General features: G+C 39.9%; 1 protein-coding gene across 5 annotated transcripts in view; it reads right to left on the reverse strand.

Moving 5' to 3' along the window:
• The window catches only part of LOC124544671 (myotubularin-related protein 3), a 185,196-nt gene that overhangs the window by 69,441 nt on the left and 89,948 nt on the right, over nucleotides 1-25,807 (reverse strand). For 4 of the 5 annotated variants that reach the window (XM_047123292.1, XM_047123291.1, XM_047123294.1 and 1 more), the window contains exon 12: nucleotides 20,645-20,752. The exons of the other annotated variant lie outside the window; for it this stretch is intronic. In XM_047123292.1, the coding sequence (XP_046979248.1) occupies nucleotides 20,645-20,752 (108 nt within the window). The remainder of the gene's footprint in view (nucleotides 1-20,644; nucleotides 20,753-25,807) is intronic. 5 annotated transcript variants of the gene reach the window in all.

The following is a 25,807-nucleotide window of genomic DNA, read 5'->3' on the forward strand; positions in this document are numbered from 1 at the left end:
AAGTTCCAACCCTCATACATTTGAATGTAAGAGTTAGGTTACACGTACATGCTCTCTTTGATCTTTAAGACTGCTTTAGGTCAATCATTGAAGCTACTCTATCCTGGGCTGTCGCTACATCTCTGAATAACTATTGCAATCTACATCCACTTGAACCTGTTCACTGTATTCACCCCCTGGTCTCAGTCTACAATTTTTACACACCAGGCTTCCCTCCAATACCAAATCGACAATTTGTTCATGGCTCCCCAGGATCTGTTCTATCAATAGATCCTTTCTTTCAGTCAAGCTCTGCCATAAATCCCTGTTTGACTGACTTTATCCGTTTTTGGGCAGCCACGCCCCGCATCTGCTTGAAGTGAGACGTCACATGTGGTCACCCTCTGGCTGACACTCCATCCACTTGAACACAGTTTCAAGACTGGCAAATGGTTCACTAGTTGCTTCAGTTTCTACATTAAGGTCATCATCTTGCTCGACACTTTTTTCTCTCACACTTTCAATAAGTTCATCATCATTTAGAATTTGAAAACCACCGTCTGGCAAATCACACACAATCTATTCTGCTATATCTTCAGCACTAACTTCTTCTCAAGTGACACATCATCCTCATCTTCTCCAGTCTCCTCCATTTCATTTTCTTTAGTTTCTTTTTCATTTTTCATCTTTTCCTTCTCTTCTTCAAATGGTATGCCTTTCAACCTTTTCCATGCACATTTTAATGTGATCCATTAACCAAAGTCCACTCTTCTGCCACCATGTAAGCGCAATCTTTCAAAGTGGTTTTTTCTTTTTTCTTTCTTTTTTGTGGTTACTCAACACACCTTCGTCTTAGCACTCTACCAAAGGATTCCTTAAAAGTTACCTTTTATAAAGACATGTCATGGTTTCGATAACAGACTCTTCCAATGGTTACAACAAGCTTGTGACATTTGGCGGTAAAAAGATTGTTGTAAACTGGTCATTCTCTCTTTCCAACAATTCTTCAGTGGGATGAGTTGTGGCATTAACAACAATAAAAAATACTTTATTGTCTTCGTTTATGAGAGATTTTGTTGATTTTACGCAAGGGTGAAAATTTCATATCACATCACTCAGTAAATAATGCTGCAGTCATCCTAGCCTCGGGTTGGTTTTTATAAAAGAGGGGAAGCTTTCTCAGATTTTGAAATGCTCTTGGGTTTTTTTGACTTCCCTATCAACAGAAGTGGTATTTCACGGCTTCCCGCACAGTTTGCACAGGTAAGCACCATAACACGGTCTTTACTAACTTTATGTCCTGGAGCACTACACTCCCTTTTAGATACTGAAGTGGTTTTAGACAGAGCTTTCCAAACGGGCCCGGTTTCATCAGTGTTGTACAAAAACTCAGAATCGTAGGAGTCTGCTACAACTTTAAATTTTTGAATAAAATCTGCATCTTTGAATTCTGCTGATAACTTCCTGTCACTTAAATCTAAAACACGGACACCATGCCTGCACTTAAAATTTGTTAGTCACCTGTTACTTGTTTTAAAGGCTGAACAATCAAGATTCTGAGCTAAGGTCTTAGTTTTTTTCACAAAGAATCAGAACTGAAATTGGGTTTCCCATAGAATCTTGCTGCAAAAACCATTCTTCTAATTTTTTGTTTGTTGTTGCCTTCATTGTTTTTCTTGAAGAACTTCCAGCTTCGTTTTCATGCACCGACACAAAGTTTAAAAGTGTAGGTTTGCTCCTTTTAATGTCTCAAATCATTGCTTGTCTCAGCCAACTGTTTAACCATAACTCCTTTATCTGAGTTATCTACAATTTTTAGTTTAGCCCCTAACAATAACACAACACGTTTTCTTTTGGAAGCCACGGTGAATGACACAATGCGCTCACAAACAAAACAACATGTACAGTCAGCAGGTCTGTAACACACAGACTGGCTAGCAATCAAAAGGAAGTTACAGGTGGGGATGGGTCAGCCATCTGCCGACAGTGACGCACCGTCCCAATAATGTTCACACTGCACCTATACTAGCTTCTTGGAGAGAAGCACAACGGCGCACATAGACAGAATCATTATTTTGCAATTCAGATAATCAGCATTTTGGACAGCCAGAGTTAAGATATTTGGAGTTCTGCTGTACTACTATTAGTGTTTCATTTCCTAATCTAATTCTTTCAGCATCACCTAATTTAATTTGACTACATTCCATTCTTGTTGTTTCACTTTTGTTGGTGTTCCTTTTATAGCCTCTTTTCAACACACTATCCATTCCATTCAAATGCTCTTCTAAGGTTTTTTGCTATTTCTGACAGAATTACAATGTCATTGGCAAACCTCAACCTGAACTTTGATTCCCTCTCCAAATTTATCCTTGTTTCCTACACTGCTCAATCACTGTACAGATTGAATAACATTGGAGGTAGGTTGCAACCCTCTCTTACTCCCTTCTCAACTACTGCTTTCCTTTCATGTCCTCCAGTCTTCGACTCTGTACAAGTTGTAAATAATCTTTTGCTTCCAGAATTTTATCCCTGACACCTGGAGAACTCCAAAAAAATTATTCCACACAACACTGCTGAAAGTTTTATCTAAATCTAGAAAAGCTATAAATGTAGATTTTCCTTTTTCAGTCTATCTTCTAAAGTCAGTCATATTATCTGACATCTTCCCAATTTGTCAGAAATTCCAACACCTTCCCTGAGGTATGCAACTGCTTGTCTTTCCATCGTCCAGCAAATAATTCTTGTCTGTATTTTGCCAGCAGGACTTAGTAAAAAAAAATGGTTTAATAATATTAAAACTTGTCAGCACCTGCTTTTTTGGAATTGGAATTATTATATTAGTTTTGAAATCTGAAAGTATATCGCCTGACTTACATATACTGCATATCAAGTGTAACAGTTCTGCCATAGCTGGTCCTCCCAAAGAACTCAACAATTCTGAGTGTGTCCTCAAATCCAGGGGTCTAGTTAGACTGAAGTCTTTCTGTGCTATGTCAGATTCCACTCACAGTAGTGTATTTCAATACTTATTGTTGGCTGGCCATTTGAGCTCTTGATATTCATACAGATGTTTGTCTTTTCTCCAAAGGTCTCTACAATTTTCTTACCGGTGGCATCCATTATGCTCCCATTTATGCATGCTTCGACATTCTTGCATTTTTTGCTCAGCCATCCCTGCTTTGTCATTTTGCTCTTCCTATAAATCTCATTTTTTAGACATCTGTATCCCCTATTGCGTGGTTCGACTGCTGCATCTTTATATTTCTTCCTTTCTTTAATTAGACTCAATATCTCTGGTACTATCCGAGGATTTCCAGTGATCACTGTGTTTTTGCATATACACTCCTGGAAATTGAAATAAGAACACCGTGAATTCATTGTCCCAGGAAGGGGAAACTTTATTGACACATTCCTGGGGTCAGATACATCACATGATCACACTGACAGGACCACAGGCACATAGACACAGGCAACAGAGCACGCACAATGTCGGCACTAGTACAGTGTATATACACCTTTCGCAGCAATGCAGGCTGCTATTCTCCCATGGAGACGATCGTAGAGATGCTGGATGTAGTCCTGTGGAACGGCTTGCCATGCCATTTCCACCTGGCGCCTCAGTTGGACCAGCGTTCGTGCTGGACGTGCAGACCACGTGAGACGACACTTCATCCAGTCCCAAACATGCTCAATGGGGGACAGATCCGGAGATCTTGCTGGCCAGGGTAGTTGACTTTACACCTTCTAGAGCACGTTGGGTGGCACGGGATACATGCGGACGTGCATTGTCCTGTTGGAACAGCAAGTTCCCCTGCCGGTCTACGAATGGTAGAACGATGGGTTCGATGACGGTTTGGATGTACCGTGCACTATTCAGTGTCCCCTCGACGATCACCAGTGGTGTACGGCCAGTGTAGGAGATCGCTCCCCACACCATGATGCCGGGTGTTGGCCCTGTGTGCCTCGGTCGTATGCAGTCCTGATTGTGGCGCTCACCTGCACGGCGCCAAACACGCATACGACCATCATTGGCACCAAGGCAGAAGCGACTCTCATCGCTGAAGACGACACGTCTCCATTCGTCCCTCCATTCACGCCTGTCGCGACACCACTGGAGGCGGGCTGCACGATGTTGGGGCGTGAGCGGAAGACGGCCTAACGGTTTGCGGCCCAGCTTCATGGAGACGGTTGCGAATGGTCCTCGCCGATACCCCAGGAGCAACAGTGTCCCTAATTTGCTGGGAAGTGGCGGTGCGGTCCCCTACGGCACTGCGTAGGATCCTACGGTCTTGGCGTGCATCCATGCGTCGCTGCGGTCCGGTCCCAGGTCGACGGGCACGTGCACCTTCCGCCGACCACTGGCGACAACATCGATGTACTGTGGAGACCTCACGCCCCACGTGTTGAGCAATTCGGCGGTACGTCCACCCGGCCTCCCGTATGCCCACTATACGCCCTCGCTCAAAGTCCGTCAACTGCACATACGGTTCACGTCCACGCCGTCGCGGCATGCTACCAGTGTTAAAGACTACGATGGAGCTCCGTATGCCACGGCAAACTGGCTGACACTGACGGCGGCGGTGTACAAATGCAGCGCAGCTAGCGCCATTGGACGGCCAACACCGCGGTTCCTGGTGTGTCCGCTGTGCCGTGCGTGTGATCATTGCTTGTACAGCCCTCTCGCAGTGTCCGGAGCAAGTATGGTGGGTCTGACACACCGGTGTCAATGTGTTCTTTTTTCCATTTCCAGGAGTGTATTTTCCTGTGCTGCCTTTACTGTTTCATATCTCAAGGCTATCTATCCTTCTTCAATTTTATTCCTTATACCTGTTGCTGTCAATTGTTGTCTAATGCTCCATTTGAAACTCTTACCAACTTCTGGTTCTTTCAATTTATTCGGCTCTCGTCTCCTTAAATTCCTGCCTGTCTACAATTTGATAGATACATAACTCATGAAACTGATCCTCTGCTCACTCAGAAACACACTTTCTCTGTAATTGGTGATCAATTTCATGCATGAATCTTGGTTTATCTTTCAAAAGTATATGATCAAAAACTGGCTATGTTCTTCAGCGCACTGAGATGTGTTATGTCCTCAAGTTTCTAAACAAAATCTAGTTTTTTTTTTTTTTTTTTTTTTGCTTAAGATCCTACAGTATATCTACATTGTTAATGCCAATTATCAATAAAAAAACTAATTCTTCAAAGGCTGTATCAGAATTCATGATTTTTCCTGATAATCATCACGTCTCATACAGCTAGGGTAACACTCTCATGCACAGTTAAATTACACGCTGGAAAATTTTAAATGAATAATATTAAGTTTTGTTTGACAGATGATGTTTAAGACAGTTATTTAATGCAAGTAGTACTTGAGAAAACAAATTTTGTCTTGTAAACAAACTGTATACCAAGACATTGTTTGGTGGTGTCCAGGAATGGCTCAGCAGCTCTGACCCGTTGTGTCACTTGACCACTGCTGTCTTTTGACATAATGGATTCGAATAAGAAAACCTAAGTACCCACCTACATTAGGTAATAAATTAAGTTATCAAGCACGAGTAATGTTTTGCAATGTTAATATTTTCTTCTGGATTTTCCAATTTTGAACATCCTGGTGCACCACTTTCCCTTATTCTACAGAGCTCTAATCTCTCTCAGCTTATTTTTACATGATGTGGAACAAAACTGACTGGCAGCCCAAAAGAAGTACTGGGAATTTCAAAGAGCACCGTGTAAGAGGCACCCTAGTGTGACTTCCCAGGCTCGGGCCATGGTGTCAGGAACTGTAGGGTCCCTCCTAAATGATTCAACTGTCTGCTACACATCAGACACTGCTAATCTGATAGCTGTCTGCATGTGGGGTGCACACAGGTGCAACTTTCCATCCAGTCTGGATAATGAAAACTACCCCAAAATACAAAGAATAAGGTGCATATGTGTTAAATGCTAAAGTTCTTTCCTTTCCATTTCAAGCTCAGTACTGCTTTAGTTCTAATCCATTTAAGAGATCAGACCACAATCCATACACCATTAATAGATGTTTTACAACTGAACATAATCAAGGAAAAGGGGAAATCAAGTGATCAGACTCGGTAGGCAGGTACTGCTGGTCAAAAGGCTCTTCAACAGGGACTCTGGATATTTCACACTCTTATGTTTTAGGCTGTCACGCATGAGGCTGTGAGCATATAATCTTGTCTGCCATAAATTTTAGTAACTACTCATCACATAAGCAATTATAAACACCCTGTCAGTATGAGAACACAAATTCTGTAACTTACCAAACGAAAGCGTTGGTACGTTGACAGAGACAATAACAAACACACACACACACACACACACACACACACACACACACACACACACACAAATTTCAAGCTTTCGCAACCCACGGTTGCTTCGTCAGGAAAGAGGGAAGGAGAGGGAAAGATGAAAGGATGTGGGTTTTAAGGGAGAGGGTAAGGAGTCATTCCAATCCCGGGAGTGGAAAGACTTACCTTAGGGGGAAAAAAGGACAGGTACATACTCGCACACACACCCATATCCAACCGCACATACACAGACACAAGCCGACATTTGTAAAGGCAAAGAGATTCGGCAGAGATGTCAGTCGAGGCAGAAGTACAGAGGCAAAGATGATGTTGAAAGACAGGTGAGGTATGAGCGGCGGCAACTTGAAATTAGCGGATGTTGAGGCCTGGCGGATAACGAGAAGAGAGGATATACTGAAGGGCAAGTTCCCATCTCTGGAGTTCTGACGGGTTGGTGTTAGTGGGAAGTATCCAGATAACCTGGACGGTGTAACACTGTGCCAAGATGTGTTGGTCGTGCACCAAGGCATGTTTAGCCACAGGTTGATCCTCATTACCAACAAACACTGTCTGCCTGTGTCCATTCATGCGAATGGACAGTTTGTTGCTGGTCATTCCCACATAGAAAGCTTCACAGTGTCGGCAGGTCAGTTGGTAAATCACGTGGGTGCTTTCACACGTTAGACAATTGTTAGCCTCATTTTCATAATCTGCCACCACAAAACCACTCCTTTTAATACATTTACATGCAGTTTTTTCGAAATTTTCCCGAATTTCTCCACCCTTTAACATGTTTTGGCGGCAACGCAACCACCCAACCTTTGTGCACATCGTTGTCTACCAACCCAAGTTCACCACAGGATCAACATAGCCCAGCTTTAACCAACACTTTTTCGCCTTTTTTCACACCAGATCTCCAGTTGCTTTCTAGTTCACCTTTATCTCTCCCCACATATTTTTATTTTCATTTGCATTTCAGCCTCATGTTACACTTTCCACCTTCTAATACCATGTCACCCTCGCAACACCCCCACAACGACCCCATTAAGTTTTATTTACATTCCCTCCGCAAACATGCCTTCGCCCTAGCCAGATTACACTCCCATATTTTATTTCCTCAGGCTTGTCTGACATTTGGGCATTACCCCCAAAGGCCTCACACTTAAAGTTCCCATCTCTGGCTGTAACCCTTCTTTCCATCAGTCCCTATACCAGTTCCAAACTGAACAATCCATTGCCCTCACCCACCTAATCCTTCACCTACACATCAACTCAGCCAATGAACACACCCATCAACTCCTATCCTTAATAAAAGTCCTCAATCTTTCCTCTCCCACATCCACACCGGCTGTTCAGAGCATCCTCCTACAGGCCAACTGCAAATTAGAACAGCATGTCACCCTTCACCTCAAAAAACTATCCAATCGCCTGGTTTCCCACCTCTGGAAAGGCAACTCACTCACCCTTCACAACCTTTCCAGCAAACCTCAGCCTCCTCTCATTGCACACAAACCCAGTCTCTCCCATCTACTCAATCTCCCACTTCCAGCTCCACTCCCTCCAAAACCTCAAAATTCCAATCAACACAATCTGGAACCACAACACCCTATTTCAGTAGTTAACCTTTCCTCCAAACCTCTCTCCCAATCCGAAACCTCTGTCCTATCCAAAGGCCTCACCTTCAGCCCCACTCCCAGATCAACCAAACAGCCCTCGTCAAAGATTTACTGTCCTATACTCGTACTCTCTGCTGGAAGTATCACTTTGCCACGAAGAAAAATGATCCTAATCCTACTCCTAATGATCCATCTCCCCAAGACACTATCCAAATTGAACCCTGCCTGGAACAGTTCCGTCCTCCGTCACAGCGGGACCCACCTCCTCTTCCTCAAAATCACCCTCTCCAAACCTTCCAGGAATTTCTGACTTCCAGCCTTGCCTCTCAATCCTTCTTAAAAAACCTTAATCCTACTCCCAACATCACCACTGCTGAAGCCCAGGCTATCCGTGATCTGAAGGCTGACCGATCCATTGTCATTCTTCCGGCGGACAAGGGTTCCACGACAATGGTACTTGATCGTTGGAAGTATGTGGCTGAGGGACTGCGTCAGCTTTCAGACAACACCACATACAAAGTTTGCCAAGGTAATCCCATTCCTGATGTCCAGGAGGAGCTTCAAGGAATCCTCAGATACTTAGGCCCCCTACAAAACCTTTCACCTGACTCCATCAACCTCCTGACCCCACCGACACCCCGCACCCCTACCTTCTACCTAAAATTCACAAACCCAATCATCCCGGCCGCCCCATTGTAGCTGGTTACCAAGCCCCCACAGAACGTATATCTGCCTACGTAGATCAACACCTACAACCCATTACATGCAGTCTCCCATCCTTCATCAAAGACACCAACCACTTTCTCGAACGCCTGGAATCCTTACCCAATGTGTTACCCCCGGAAACCATCCTTGTAACCATTGATGCCACTTCCTTATACACAAATATTCTGCACGTCCAGGGCCTCGCGGCGATGGAGCACTTCCTTTCACGCCGATCACCTGCCACCCTACGTAAAACCTCTTTCCTCATTACCTTAGCCAGCTTCATCCTGACCCACAACTACTTCACTTTTGAAGGACAGACATACCAACAATTAAAGGGAACAGCCATGGGTACCAGGATGGCCCCCTCGTACACCAACCTATTCATGGGTTGCTTAGAGGAAGCCTTCTTGGTTACCCAGGCCTGCCAACCCAAAGTTTGGTACAGATTTATTGATGACATCTTCATGATCTGGACTCTCAGTCAAGAAGAACTCGAGAATTTCCTCTCCAAACTCAACTCCTTTGGTTCCATCAGATTCACCTGGTCCTACTCCAAATCCCATGCCACTTTCCTTGACGTTGACCTCCATCTGTCCAATGGTCAGCTTCACATGTCCGTCCACATCAAACCCACCAACAAGCAACAGTACCTCCATTATGACAGCTGCCACCCATTCCACATCAAACGGTCCCTTCCCTACAGCCTAGGTCTTCGTGGCAAACGAATCTGCTCCAGTCCAGAATCCCTGAACCATTACGCCAACAACCTGAAAACAGCTTTCACATCCCGCAACTACCCTCCCGACCTGGTACAGAAGCAAATAACCAGGGCCACTTCCTCATCCCCTCAAACCCAGAACCTCCCACAGAAGAACCACAGAAGTGCCCCACTTGTGACAGGATACTTTCTAGGACTGGATCAGCCTCTGAATGTGGCTCTCCAGCAGGGATACGACTTCCTCAAATCCTGCCCTGAAATGAGATCCATCCTTCATGAAATCCTCCCCACTCCACCAAGAGTGTCTTTCCATCGTCCACCTAACCTTCGTAACCTCTTAGTTCATCCCTATGAAATCCCCAAACCACCTTCCCTGCCCTCTGGCTCCTACCCTTGTAACCGCCCCTGGTGTAAAACATGTCCCATGCACCCTCCCACCACCACCTGCTCCAGTCCTGCAACCCCCAAGGTGTACACGATCAAAGGCAGAGCCACCTGTGAAAGCACCCACGTGATTTACCAATGACCTGCCTACACTGTGAAGCTTTCTATGTGGTAATGACCAGCAACAAACTGTCCATTCACATGAATGGACACAGAGAGAGATCTGGATACTTCCCACTAACACCAACCTGTCAGAACTCCAGAGATGGGAACTTGCCCTTCAGTATATCCTCTCTTCTCGTTATCCGCCAGGCCTCAACCTCCGCTAATTTCAAGTTGCCGCCGCTCACACCTCACCTGTCTTTCAACAACATCTTTGCCTCTGTACTTCCGCCTCGACTGACATCTCTGCCCAAACTCTTTGCCCTTTGCCTTTACAAATGTCTGCTTGTGTTTGTGTATGTGCGGATGGATATGGGTGTGTGTGCGCGAGTGTATACCTGTCCTTTTTTCCCCCTAAGGTAAGTCTTTCCACTCCCGGCATTGGAATGACTCCTTACCCTCTCCCATAAAACCCACATCCTTTCGTCTTTCCCTCTTTCCTGATGAAGAAACCGTGGGTTGTGAAAGCTTGAAATTTGTGGTTTTTTTTTTTTTTTTATTGTGTCTATCTACCAGCACTTTCTCGTTTGATAAGTCACAGCATCTTTAGGAGTGCATCTAGAGCACAGTAAGAAAAATACCACAGTGGTGTGTATAGAAGAGTGTTGTGAAAACATAAGAAAAGCATAGTGCTGCAGAACAACTAAAAATTTGACAAAAATTATCAGTGTCTAATGCAGAAGAGCAACAATGTGCTAGCAGACGGCATTTCCCGATGTAAGCGATAAATCAACCGAAAAACCGAAAATCACCACCACAGATGATGCTTTACTCAATAAAGCAAAAAAGAGAGAGAGAGAGAGAGAGAGAGAGAGAGAGAGAGAGAGAGAGAGAGAGAGAGAGAGAGGGAGAAATCAAACATTTTTGTACTTGCAATGACAGAATAAGAATACCCTCAAAGGAGAAAATGAGCTGTAACATGGAAACAAAGTGGTTCTGGACCCATGATCATATAACACAATTTCTTCATCTACATGTGAGGGATATGTCCTGCAGTTTGTGCCACACACACACACACACACACACACACACACACACACACACACACACACACACACACAACCTGTTGCAGAGCATGATCTACAACATGAACAGCTGTTACTTTGGAGCCTGTTTCATCACACATGCCATTTGGATTCTCTCTCCAGACACCAGTTTCTCAGCACCCTGCAGATGGAAACTAGCATTACTATGTGTCCTTGATTCTCGCCACCCACCTGGCCTTAAACTTCTTTGGCTTCAGCATTTCTGCACAGTAATTATTCCTTTCTTCACTCCACTTAATTTTCTACACCGAGGTGACAAAAGTCATTGGATACCTCCTAATATTGTGTCACAAGTCCTTTTGCCCAACATGGAGCAGTAACTTGATATGGCAAGGACTCGACAAGTTGTTGGAAGTCCCCTGCAGAAATACTGAGCCATCCATAATTCCAAAAGTTTTTTTATGTCAGATGATCTGAGTGGCCCAACAACGACAATGATATGATTTCCAAATAATGGAAAGAGTAAAACTAACTATTTATGTGAAGGTGAGGTATCGAGCAATTCCCCCCCCCCCCCCCCCCCCCTCTCTCTCTCTCTCACACACACACACACACACACACACACTCACTCACTCACTCACTCACTCACTCACTCACTCTGTGTCTATGTCTCTGTCTCTGTCTCTGTCCCCCTCCTCAGTTCCATATATTCACATAGCTGCAAAAAGACTAATACAGAAAATGGAAATCTACCTATCTGAAGTGTTACACAGCAAGTTATAACAAGGAGATTGCTTCAAATTTGCACAGGACATGACCATGAAGATTGTGCGACACTAAAACTTTGAAAGAAAAAGGGAACTGTTCTATTTACAACATTTGTAATTATTACACTTCTTACTAGTTTTTGTTCTTATCATGACATAATCTATTTTGTTCATTTTCCCTCCAACATCCTCAGAATCAGAGTAAAGGGGAACAACAATAACAAGAACAACAACAGTAAAATAACAACAATAAAATAAGGCAATGGTACTGTTAGGTTAAGGAAAAAATTCTACATAAAATCAGTTTCCACACTTGAAATTTCGTGCAAACAGCAAATGCAACTATTGTCTGACCTGATTTGGTATAAGAACAAATCGAACTATAGTATTCAGATCAATTTCAGCTATAAATAAGTGACTGAACAGAAAAAGAAAGAATATTACTGATGACTAATTCAATTACCTTGTAAAAGAGGAGTTGTAACTAAGTTTCAAAAGCAAACTTATTGCTCTTCTTGATGGAGATGTGAAAAGACCAATAGAACATGGGCAATGAAAGAATAGGGTATAAAGGTAAAATAATCTAGAGTCTTGCCAAGAAAAATTGACTCCCAATGTCTAGATGCACTTCAGGAATATATCAAACATTCTATAGATGTCATTTCAGCAGTGTATCATCAAAATGCAGAGTATATTTCATAGAAGGCATTAATAATGAGCTTAAAACCAAATGCAATAAAATCTTTTCTGTATTAAAAAGTGGTTTGTTGTCTACTTGAGAAAAGTTTTCCCTACTCATCTTATTCTTCTAGTAACTTTGTATGGGTTGTAAAGTAAAATAAAATCTCCGTACTTGTGTTTGGTTTGACACCTCAGTTGGTGTCACATTACCAAGTCCTTTCTTTGTGTGTTCTATACTCAATTGGTACTTTGTCATAATTTTTTTACGTAACTGCCCAGTTATGCCATAAATATGACAAAACCACATAAGTTGCGCAGTCACATAATAAATATAATAAAGCAAAATGATGTCATAGTTCACAAGTAACCTTAAAGACTCCATTAAGGTAGTGCTTTAAAAACACAGAAAGAACACACACACACAAACACACAGGCACCTGTTACTTAAATTTCCCCCACTGGTAATTAATATGACTTCTACCCGTCAAGGAGGATAAGGGAACACCACCTCCAGTAAAATCATGACTGATAAATAAACTGATTCAAATCAATCCACAGATTACAGGCTGCTGTACATATGATCTTTTTATGGTCTTAAATGTTCATTAACCAATTTCCCTAATTTTTTAACAGTCTGGTGGCAACACATGGCAAGATATAATTTGAAAAAAATTATCTGGACCTGTCTACGTTTAGAAACATAATAAGTTTTGTGAAACATAAGAATTGGTAACTGATATGAGCAAGTTGGGTAAAGTTAAAAACCACACATAGTAATGGTCAGTCATCTTTTGGACGTTACAGCTGTTCTTAATTTCCATGGTTGTGAAGAAAAATTGGTGAAAACTGCTGCCTTACCACTGTACTTGACATGTTACTTTGAGATGTTACAAAAACTTACTTTTTCCACAACTGCTGTTTTAATTATTCCACACGCACGCTAATGAAATGTAAGATGACGTCGAGTTCAGATGCGAGTAATATTAACATGACTAAAAGTTAGTTACATTGTAAAAAACAGTGTTTGAGATAAGTGTAAATGTGAAATTGAGAAGTCTGAAGAGCTTCCAGAAAGTTGTTGATATTCAGAGGCAGCAAAACACTAATATTAGAAACAAAAACTGTGAGTCAGAAACACAGTTTTCAAGCAGTATTTGAAGCAGTTTACCAGGTAGAAAAATGATATGGGAAACTACAAATGGTATAAAACGTTTGTGCACGAGTGGTTACAGGGCACTAGTGGAGAAAAATTGCCAGAAGTGTGTAAACAATTCAAACTTTCTTCCCAGTGTCAACAACAGTCAAACCTGTGCAAATAATTCAGTAACACTTCCCAGTGAAAACAATAGACAAAAGTGTGTAAACAATTCAAACACTCTTCCTATTTCTCTAGAAATGCCTAACCAAGTGATTAAAAATTAATGTAAATCTAATGTCACATGAACAAACAGGTTTAGCTTGTTCATGACACTGTTTTTGTTTGAGTGTGAGCAGATGCAGCACAAACCTCGCACACTATTTTCTCATGTCCAAATTTTCAGATAATATGCGATGCACCACACTTTTTGAAATACCTACTACGTCTGCTACCTCACAGACTTTCAGTCAATGATCATCCAGTACTGCTTTGTGGATTTTCTTCACCATTTCTGGAGTCATCTCCTCATTTGGTCGACCACTGCACTGCTCATCTTGGCAGCTCGTACGACCACATTTAAACTCGGTACCCAATATTTTACTGTTGACAACGAAGGAGCAGACACTCCCAAAGTAGAATCTAGCTCAGGTTTAATATTGGCTGCAGTGAGGCCTTTAAAAAAAAAGTATCACATAATGATGACCAATTTTCTCCATCTTCACAAGTCCACTCACAACATTCACTATTGATGGATGCCAAACAAATACTAAACAATGTGGCATCTTCAAACTTGAAACATATGCTTCGTAGATCATATACTTTCTAATCCAGAGATATTTTTCAATAACGAGTGCCATCTCTCAGTCAGGCCTGGTACTTACGGGACCACCCTCGTAATTCTCACTTTATCGAACTTCGGGCCCTGACGAGACAGAATTTTTAGAAAAAGTAATACTTTAATACAGTACTTGTCCAAATATAAACAGCACAAAATTATAACTGTAGGTGATATTAACATTGATATAGGGGCAAGAAGAAAAAATAATTCAATCTGTATAGTTAATTCTTCAAAGCCACTGAACTATTACCGTCTCAATGAAAAGTCCACCAGACTAAATTCGTGTCTTGACTGGTAATACACAGACACTCTCTTGAATGAGATGTTATAGAATTTGGAATATCAGATCATGAAATGCCATAGCTTCAAACTGAAAATTAGCTCTCGATATTGGATGAAGGGAAGTGACATATACACTACTATGAGAATCCAATGTAAACCATATGATAGGACAGTTTATCTCCTAAGAGAGATTAAGTGCATAGTAGAAAAGATGTGCCTCACTGTAATCAAAAGATGTGCCTCACTGTAATCAAAAGATGTCATACACATAAGCAGCAGCATACCAACAAGTGGTACACTCCACAATTTAACAAACTCAGGATACCACTATTAATTCTGAAAGCTAAGTCCCATAAAACTGACCAGGCCAAGAAAAACTACATAAATACATGAACACTCAACAGATCTAAAATAAAAAAAAAAAATGCTACGTGCAGTGCAAATGATTAGTATATTTTATATCCCAAAAATAAATGTAAAGCAGACTCAAATGTCATCAAAAAGGAAATTAACACTATAAATCAAGAAAACAGTATCAATATTGACAGCGATATATTCATGAATATTCTGTAAATAGTGCCAGTGCTACTGCTCCAGTTAACAATCCTACGTTAGGTGCAGAAGCCCTATTAACTTGTGCAAAACAAACATGTGAGAAATTTACATGGCTTCTAATCACATTCAAGAATCAAATGTACAATCTAAGGAAATCCCCAACAGAAGACTATTTTGGATTCAGTAATTTCATCATACAGTGTGCAGCAAAGGAAATCAAAATGCCACTTCTCTCACAGTGTAAAAGGAATTTTTCTGGAATGCCGCAAGCTCACAGTTACAGTAAGCCTCCAACATAACTACAGACCTGTTTCAATAGCACCAATCATATCCACGATAACGGAAAACTGTATGTGTAAACAGATACACAGCTATTTTGAAAGTAAAAAAATATTAAATGGGCAATGATTCAAATTCAGGTCTCACCTATTAACTGTAAAAGAAGCCGACACTTTGTGAATATTGTTTATGAAGGGTATGAAAAAAGGTTATGTATGTCTGGAACACTTACTGATTTAAGCAAAGCATTTGACTCAGTTTTATCATTTAAGCAATAGTATGCAAATAAGCACAGATCATCCATACTCCCAATTAAAAAGTACCACATCACGGCTCTGTTTTGGGCCTTTCCTGTTTATTGTCCACATTAATAACTTTCTAATAAGAGTATGCTATACGCTGATGACATGACATTAATAACCACCAGTGAGAATTTACAAAGTGTAGAAGCTAACAGCAGATAATTGATGCAAATGACTTATCATCATTGGTGTCAAGTCTGTGAGCTGTGCATAAACCAAATAAAAACACAACAAATAATTTTTAATCTGAAGGTAACTAAAAATGAAAATAAAAACAGTAAAACTACTTTGACTGTTCATAGACCAAAAACTGTCTTGGGAAGAACACACAAATTATCTATGTAGCAAACTAGCTCGTGTACTTTTTTTATTCTATACATTAAGGAACAGTGTGAGCAAACAATTGTTGCCCCACTTTTATTTTGCTTTCTTTCATTCTCATCTGCAGTATGGAATACTGTTCAGGGGCAATTCCCCAGGAGCTCTAAATGCATTCTCAGACAGCAAAAGAAGACAAATATTTAGTAGGATTATCACCCAGACAGCCGTAATTTTTCCCTAGGACATGCAGCTTTACTGTATGTTTAAATGATGATGGCGTCCTCTTGGGTAAAATATTCCGGAGGTAAAATAGTCCCCCATTCGGAACTACGGGCGGGGACTACTCAAGAGGACGTCGTTATCAGGAGAAAGAAAATTGGCATTCTACAGATCGGAGCGTGGAATGTCAGATCCCTTAATCGGGCAGGTAGGTTAGAAAATTTAAAAAGGGAAATGGATAGGTTAAAGTTAGATATAGTGGGAATTAGTGAAATTCGGTGGCAGGAGGAACAAGACTTTTGGTCAGGTGATTACAGGGTTATAAATACAAAATCAAATAGGGGTAATGGAGGAGTAGGTTTAATAATGAATAAAAAAAATAGGAGTGCGGGTTAGCTACTACAAACAGCACAGTGAACGCATTATTGAGGCCAAGATAGACACGAAGCCCATACCTACTACAGTAGTACAAGTTTATATGCCAACTAGCTCTGCAGATGATGAAGAAATTGATGAAATGTATGACGAGATAAAAGAAATTATTCAGGTAGTAAAGGGAGACGAAAATTTAATAGTCATGGGTGACTGGAATTCGAGTGTAGGAAAAGGGAGAGAAGGAAACATAGTAGGTGAATATGGATTGGGGGGAAGAAATGAAAGAGGAAGCCGCCTTGTAGAATTTTGCACAGAGCATAACTTAATCATAGCTAACACTTGGTTCAAGAATCATGAAAGAAGGTTGTATACCTGGAAGAATCCTGGAGATACTAAAAGGTATCAGATAGATTACATAATGGTAAGACAGAGATTTAGGAACCAGGTTTTAAATTGTAAGACATTTCCAGGGGCAGATGTGGATTCTGACCACAATCTATTGGTTATGAACTGCAGATTGAAACTGAAGAAACTGCAAAAAGGCGGGAATTTAAGGAGATGGGAGCTGGACATATTGAAAGAACCAGAGGTTGTAGAGAGTTTCAGGGAGAGCATAAGGGAACAATTGACAGGAATGGGGGAAAGAAATACAGCAGAAGAAGAATGGGTAGCTCTGAGGGATGAAGTAGTGAAGGCAGCAGAGGATCAAGTAGGTAAAAAGACGAGGGCTAATAGAAATCCTTGGGTAACGGAAGAAATATTGAGTTTAATTGATGAAAGGAGAAAATATAAAAATGCAGTAAATGAAGCAGGCAAAAAGGAATACAAACGTCTCAAAAATGAGATCGACAGGAAGTGCAAAATGGCTAAGCAGGGATGGCTAGAGGACAAATGTAAGGATGTAGAGGCTTGTCTCACTAGGGGTAAGATAGATACTGCATACAGGAAAATTAAAGAGACCTTTGGAGAGAAGAGAACCACTTGTATGAATATCAAGAGCTCAGATGACAAACCAGTTCTAAGCAAAGAAGGGAAGGCAGAAAGGTGGAAGGAGTATATAGAGGGTTTATACAAGGGCGATGTACTTGAGGACAATATTATGGAAATGGAAGAGGATGTAGATGAAGATGAAATGGGAGATACGATACTGCGTGAAGAGTTTGACAGAGCACTGAAAGACCTGAGTCGAAACAAGGCCCCGGGAGTAGACAACATTCCATTAGAACTACTGATGGCCTTGGGAGAGCCAGTCATGACAAAACTCTACCATCTGGTGAGCAAGATGTATGAGACAGGCGAAATACCCACAGACTTCAAGAATAATATAATAATTCCAATCCCAAAGAAAGCTGGTGTTGACAGAGGTGAAAATTACCGAACTATCAGTTTAATAAGTCACAGCTGCAAAATACTAAGGCGAATTCTTTACAGACGAATGGAAAAACTGGTAGAAGCGGACCTCGGGGAAGATAAGTTTGGATTCCGTATAAATGTTGGAACACGTGAGGCAATACTAACCTTACGACTTATCTTAGAAGAAAGATTAAGAAAAGGCAAACCTACGTTTCTAGCATTTGTAGACTTAGAGAAAGCTTTTGACAAAGTTAACTGGAATACTCTCTTTCAAATTCTGAAGATGGCAGGGGAAAATACAGGGAGCGAAAGGCTATTTACAATTTGTACAGAAACCAGATGGCAGTTATAAGAGTCGAGGGGCATGAAAGGGAAGCAGTGGTTGGGAAAGGAGTGAGACAGGGTTGTAGCCTCTCCCCGATGTTATTCAATCTGTATATTGAGCAAGCAGTAAAGGAAACAAAAGAAAAATTCGGAGTAGGTATTAAAATTCATGGAGAAGAAGTAAAAACTTTGAGGTTCGCCGATGACATTGTAATTCTGTCAGAGACAGCAAAGGACTTGGAAGAGCAATTGAACGGAATGGACAGTGTCTTGAAAGGAGGATATAAGATGAACATCAACAAAAGCAAAACGAGGATAATGGAATGTAGTCAAATTAAATCGGGTGATGCTGAGGGGATTAGATTAGGAAATGAGACACTTAAAGTAGTAAAGGAGTTTTGCTATTTAGGGAGTAAAATAACTGATGATGGTCGAAGTAGAGAGGATATAAAATGTAGACTGGCAATGGCAAGGAAATCGTTTCTGAAGAAGAGAAATTTGTTAACATCGAGTATAGATTTAAGTGTCAGGAAGTCGTTCCTGAAAGTATTTGTATGGAGTGTAGCCATGTATGGAAGTGAAACATGGACGATAACCAGTTTGGACAAGAAGAGAATAGAAGCTTTCGAAATGTGGTGCTACAGAAGAATGCTGAAGATAAGGTGGGTAGATCACGTAACTAATGAGGAGGTATTGAATAGGATTGGAGAGAAGAGACGTTTGTGGCACAACTTGACTAGAAGAAGGGATCGGTTGGTAGGACATGTTCTGAGGCACCAAGGGATCACCAATTTGGTATTGGAGGGCAGCGTGGAGGGTAAAAATCGTAGAGGGAGACCAAGAGATCAATACACTAAGCAGATTCAGAAGGATGTAGGTTGCAGTAGGTACTGGGAGATGATGAAGCTTGCACAGGATAGAGTAGCATGGAGAGCTGCATCAAACCAGTCTCAGGACTGAAGACCACAACAACAACATCACCCAGACAGTCCTGCATAAACCACTTTAAATGTCTTGGCGTAATGACATTACCTACCCTGTAAATGTATAACTGTTTGATATAAGCCAGAGAAAACCTGTAAAAATTCAACAAGAAATGTGATGTGGGTGTACACAATATCAGAAATAGTCACTTATTGGATTTGCCTTCCTCAAGACTTGCCATGGTCCATAATAACTATAAATAACTGAGCATAAAATTTTCAATGAGCTACCGTACCCAGCTTGTACAGTACCATTAAATGAATATAAAATCTTATTACAAACTTGGCAAAAATACAGTGAATTGTATTCAACTGAAGAATTCCTACAAATTAATCATTACAATATATATTTTTTCTGCATAATAAAATATCTATTAGTTCTTAAATAAACTAGTTATTTTCTGTATATGTAACTGATTATTGTACCAAACTTGACACCACTATAAATTTTGACAAAGCCAGTTGTATGAAAAATTCTGAAAGGCAAATAAAATATTTTAATCCATTCTATACAAGTGGTGGTGATAAAAACACTGAAGATAACGTGAAGTGCTGAAACGTGTGTATAAGAACAATAAATGTATTATATCTTCCATAATGCTGTAATGTTAGTTTTTTTTCATGAATAGAGTATTAACGTACCTGAAGAAGTGTAGTTCTATCATTAATTAACATCAGCTATTGGAGAGTAATATACAACAATATATACATCAAATTATTCCCCATGGAACAAACAAAACACGCATTACAAAGAGAATTAGAGTGGATGGTACAACACCAAGTCATAGTAATTGGATGCAGCTCATATGACATTTAAAAAATGTCCCCAAGAATCAAAAACATGCAACCTAATGTAGTGGACTTCAGAACCAAAAATAAAATGAAATCTTAAATCATTAATGGATGCTTTCAATTTTCATACTACTAAGGCACAAAATCAATCATTACGGCATGCCTTCAAATACAATTTACTGAAAACTTTAATTTACATACAGGATACTGGGTCAAACTGAAATAGGAGACAGTAAAATTCACACCAAGAATGTTTAATGTAAGGATGAGTTGTTAAATTCTACAACATATGAAAGAGTTAAGAGAAGATTATACACAATCATCAGGCAAGGCACACAGAAATATCCATACAAGCAATCCAAAATTAAAGAAAATTATGGCTCATAACTGCTTCGTACAAGCCTAAATGACAATGGCCAATGCATAAAACTAATGTATAGAGACAATATTATTGAAAAGTACATCTAGCAAAATTACGTATTCTTAAGAGAAACATCTGTGTGGCACCCATGATTGTGTTATTAGCAGAACAAAAAAGATATACGGCTAAATTATTCAGTTGACTTACTACATCATCCGGCCTCTCTATATTGGTCTGGTTGCATTGATGACAGACTTGCTGCATTAATGCTAACCTAGTTGTGTGCAGTTCCCTTTGTAGTGATTCTTCCTTTGCCTGCACAAAATGTACCATGTTCCACGATATGATTTTGTTATAGGAATGCAAAGTTATTAAAATGTAATGAACTCTTAATTAACTGCATAAGTAATATTTTCATTAAACTTGTATAGTTTAAAGCATGACTTAAATTTCATTTTTAAATATGAGATATGAGTGAGTTGATATGGACACTGATAGTCAACTACTTATATATATTCTGTTTGTTTCAGAGTGCTCATCATATTTGGAAGACAAACAGAACAGTTTTATAAAATACACAATTCTATTAACTGTACTTAAACAGACTGCAACATATGTGTGCCTTAATCTCAACTGATTATGCTCACGTCCAGTTAACTGGTTCAAATGCAGAGCTATCTAATGATACACCCACTTTTATTTCAGTGATGTTTGATACCTTCAGACAGTGACAAAATAGTGGAAGCTCATTCATTTGAACAAAATAAGTTTCTAAATACTATGACATGTCAGTATTATATATATCTACAAAGGGAACTACAGATAAATAAGTTAGCGTAGTCCCCCATTGCAACGAGTTTTTTTGCCTTCAATTTTACGCAACTACAGACTCAACTTACACTCAAATGAAATCATAACTTTTGAGAATGAAAATGTATGTAATTATAACTTTTTGAAAAAGTTAAAAAGATAAATTGCCATAATTGTTAAATCAGCATTCCCGTCCTTGTTTCTTGGGCAGTGTAACAAAAAGGATGAACAATGACTACGAATGAGATGAAGTGCAAAAATTATCATGAAAATTGATGGGGAGTGATTAATTAGGCAAAGGTGGTGATAAATTTAACTTGATAAAGGATACACCTCTTAACACACTTGGTGTCACCATCTAGTGAATGAGCTTACTCACACTAATCATTTTCAAAATCATCGGACAAACATTATATTGTAGTCTCAGCACAACACTATTTTATTAAGGATGCTTATGTATTACATGCTGTATTTCTGAGGTGAGAAACAAGCAGAAATACATACAAAAATATAAATGAAGTCTACTTAAACATTGCAAATTAAGAACATTGTGCCCATCCAATGTCAGTTTGAATCTTTGTGAATACGCCCCATTCAATTTCTGTGTTGAACTCAAAGATTTTCTTTTCTGCACAGTTTGTTTACTTCCTAAGATTCATTTACAATTTATTGGTCTGCAGTTTACACGTCCTATGGTGACTATTTAACTCACTCAAAGTGTTTCACAGCCAGCAGGCTATTTACTGAAGTAACATGAGTTCTCTAGAGTAATTTCAGAGTAATATTTAATTCATTTATCTGGTCAATGCATAATTTCCATTTCTGGCATGAATTCATTGTACTTATTTACTGATCACATTTTGGTCACCCTGCTCTTCTTTTGTTTTCCATTTCAAGTCTGTTCTCCTATACTACTGACATCCAACTTACATCATGTTTGTTTTCCCCTTTGGCTAATATGCAACTTACATCATGTTTGTCTTCCCCCTTTGGCTATCGTAGCTTTATGAGCACATTTTGCAAACTCCACTCGTGTAAATTCTACACATGGATGACTTTTTTCCATTCCTCCTCAGTGCTTCAGCATTTATGAATACACTGTTACAAGAGTTTTGTTCCTAAATCGGTAATAATAGACCAATAAAATTAATTGACCATTGCCCAATTTCCTTTATAACATACTGAATCTCTAGCCATAAACACCCAATATAACAAATTCGTCAATTTTTTCTGTCATGCCAAATGTAAATTATAGGTCCATAAATGTATTTCATTTGATATGTACTGAAGAAATGGCAGTTTGGCTCTCCAAAGAACTGTGGATTCATCTAATTATACACAATGCAACTAACCTCTTGCTAAAATATTGAGCCAATTCACAGGTCCTAGTTTGTGTGTGTCTTAAAACCTTCTCAGTCATTAGTGAGATTTATCGACAACCAAAGAGCGCACTTCTCTGTCACATTCACTGGAGTGCACTAATCACACAGCCGTGCTCCGTGTATGACCACAGAGTGCTCCGTGTACTGCCATAGATCCCCCTCTCGTTTACTCCATTTCAAAATGCTACGAGGGAAGAATAACCGAACAACTACACAGACGAGTTCAAAGTTATCCTAGCTTACTGTTGTCGTCGTCATTTCGTGAAAGATATATGGGAGGGAGTGGTATGCTGCTTGACTCTTCTTGGAAAGTACATTCTCAAAACATTCACTGTGATGCATAACAACACACTCGTGTTACCGGGCACTAGTCTCTATGAGCACCTGAGCGCATCTATGAGGAAAGAGGCCATTATTCTTTTGACTCTATCTACCTCTTCTGCTGATGTTATGTAAAATATCTGACTAGTGAGCAAGTCGAGAAAGCTAGCTCCCTCACAGATGAATTACAATACCTCAGCGACATTTTTCCTTCCATTATTGTTCTGTTGTTTCTCCACTCCAAATTGCTCTGGACACATATTCCTAGTTATTCAACAACTACCACTCATTTATTGTGCAAGTAAACAATAATGGGCTTTCCATCTATGTAAACACAAAATGTTTATGCTGCGGGTAAAACATCATTTTCTGCATTAAGCACCTCTCTGTACGTCCTTGTGCATTTCATTACAGTTTTCCGTCACTGCAATTTCGTTTACTTGTGACAGCATCACCGGCATACACACACATATGCACAGTGTAAATGATAGCTGTTTACAGTGTACCACAGCAGTGTAGCAGTGCAGGGGGAGTCGAGACACTGAGACAGACAGCCTGACACAGGACCCTCATGGCCCACAGAGCAGGTAGGTAGCCTAGACTGGCCTACAAGGGCTCTCTAAGCTACAGCACATGCACACCATGCGAGAGTTTTAATATCGTCTCGTGCCACTGGCTTACTCGTGCACTTACAAATTGTAAAATTGACCTTTGTGTAAATATTATCTCATAATGTTGTGAATTTTAACGGATTAAAATTAATAATTGTATAGTTTTGTTTCTCTGGTCATTTTACTACAAGACAACTGCACATAAAGGTTAAGTCTAGATCAAATTGGAAACTTAGTTTTCGCATAACATGTTCAAAAGTCTTTTCCTTTCATTACCCTTACAGGAAAGGTTAACTCACTAATGTTATCAAAAGTCGGTGAGAGGATGTTAAAAATCTCGCACAGCATGCGTGCAGTGTAGCTCCTGCACAGTTATCATTTACAGGGTATACATAATGAACAGTCACTGTTGCATTACACTCCCCCTGAGGTCAATCCAAACAGAATCCCACATCTGACAATGTTTCCTCTTTTTAAGACTAATGTGCTGAGCTTTAACTGCCAGGAAATCACCAAAATAGCCATAAAGCTGGTCTGACATTCTGTTAACTCATAAATTATTCACTAATTGACAATGCAGAACTGTATCTGACACCTTTCAGAAATTGAGGCAAGCTGCATCAATTTGGACAGCACTATGTATTGTCCTCTCACGGCTTCAAGAAATGTAAGGGGAAGAGACACTGAGAAATTGGGGGCAGAACACGCACAGAATTTGGGGACGATGAAGGAATTTGGGTGATGGGGCAAGCAGAGGAGACTGTGAAGGGAAATGACAAAACTAAGGTGTAAACAGAGTGGCGGTGAGGAGAGTGGGCAATAAAATAATCTGAGGATCAAGTTAGTATTATCTTCATCTCACTTTCTCCAATAAGTTATTGGATTAATTTCACTGAATTTCAACAATAATTAATCATTAATTTCCTTATCAAATTTCAAACTTATATTACTCAAACATTACATCTGTAAATGCATTCCTCATCTTAGATATTAATTCTGGGGTTACTACATCAAAATTCATTCTGTCTTTAGTCATACACATTATTTATAACACATTTTGAAAATGTATTTTTTTTTTTTTTTTTTTTTTTTTAATTTTGAAGATCTCTGTTTACTTCTTCTTAATAGTCAACTGAATAAACAGTATTGTGTTAAAGGCTAGACATCACAAGAAATAAACCTGGCATGCTTAGTATTCAGAAGGAGTAAAAGAAAGCTACAGTGAGGGCGCTGGCAAGTACAATACACACACACACACGCACGCAAAACAGCATGTCCAGTCTTAAAAGACATATAAGATTTGCTGATAATTACTTGAACTACTAATACGTTCACTACTTTTCCACACAGCATACCACAAATTAACACAAAACCTTAAATAAAACTTTACTCTGTTACAGTTTGAATCATACCAACTGGAACATTAGTCTATCAACCTAATGTGACAGAATTAACGTCTCCAATATGCTCTGTCAACTTCTCTACTCAGTCGGAGAAAAACTACATTTGAAGAACAAACAAGGCACTCTGAATTTACCTGTAAATGTAGGAAAATCTGTCTAAAACCCACCTCTATTCTCCCACAACAGTCTTGAATTTAACTACAGAACATTTGAACTGGGGGGGGGGGGGGGGGGGGGGTAGGGGGGGGCGGTCGGGGGGAATCTACTAGTCAGCATAACAGCTATTATAGACTAATAAATCACACATCTTTCAAGCAAATTTTATAGCCTTCTGTTACAGAACTGTAATCTCTGAAATGGGCACTGAATTACAGGAACTATACAGTATGTAACTTAACGAAATGTCTGGAAAAAAAAAAAATAGAAATACAAAGCAAAATTGAAGTCAAAGGGGGAAAAAATTGACAATATTTGTGATCCAGTTGTCCTAGAGCAGTAAAGTGGAGAATCCCAATTGCAAGATCTGAACATCTCTTTCAGTACTCAACAAATATTCTTGTTAGTAAATAAGACTTCATAGTTACAGTATATAGAGAAATTTTTCTTTTGCATGTATTGATACATGTATTTGCATGAGAAATACGCAACAGTATGCACACAGGAGTTGACAGTATAAGCTGATGAAGGAAGGTTCACTTTTATCAAGATATCGATTATAAACCAATTTAAATACAAACAGCATAAAGAAATTAGCCCTGAATCATCAGTTATAATTAGCAGTTTGAATAACATAGGGGCTGCTTATAGTTGCCATTTACCTCAGCTAAGGTCTACTCACAGTCC

The sequence above is a fragment of the Schistocerca americana genome, chromosome 8 (assembly GCF_021461395.2).
Source record: "Schistocerca americana isolate TAMUIC-IGC-003095 chromosome 8, iqSchAmer2.1, whole genome shotgun sequence".
Classification (NCBI taxonomy): domain Eukaryota; kingdom Metazoa; phylum Arthropoda; class Insecta; order Orthoptera; family Acrididae; genus Schistocerca; species Schistocerca americana.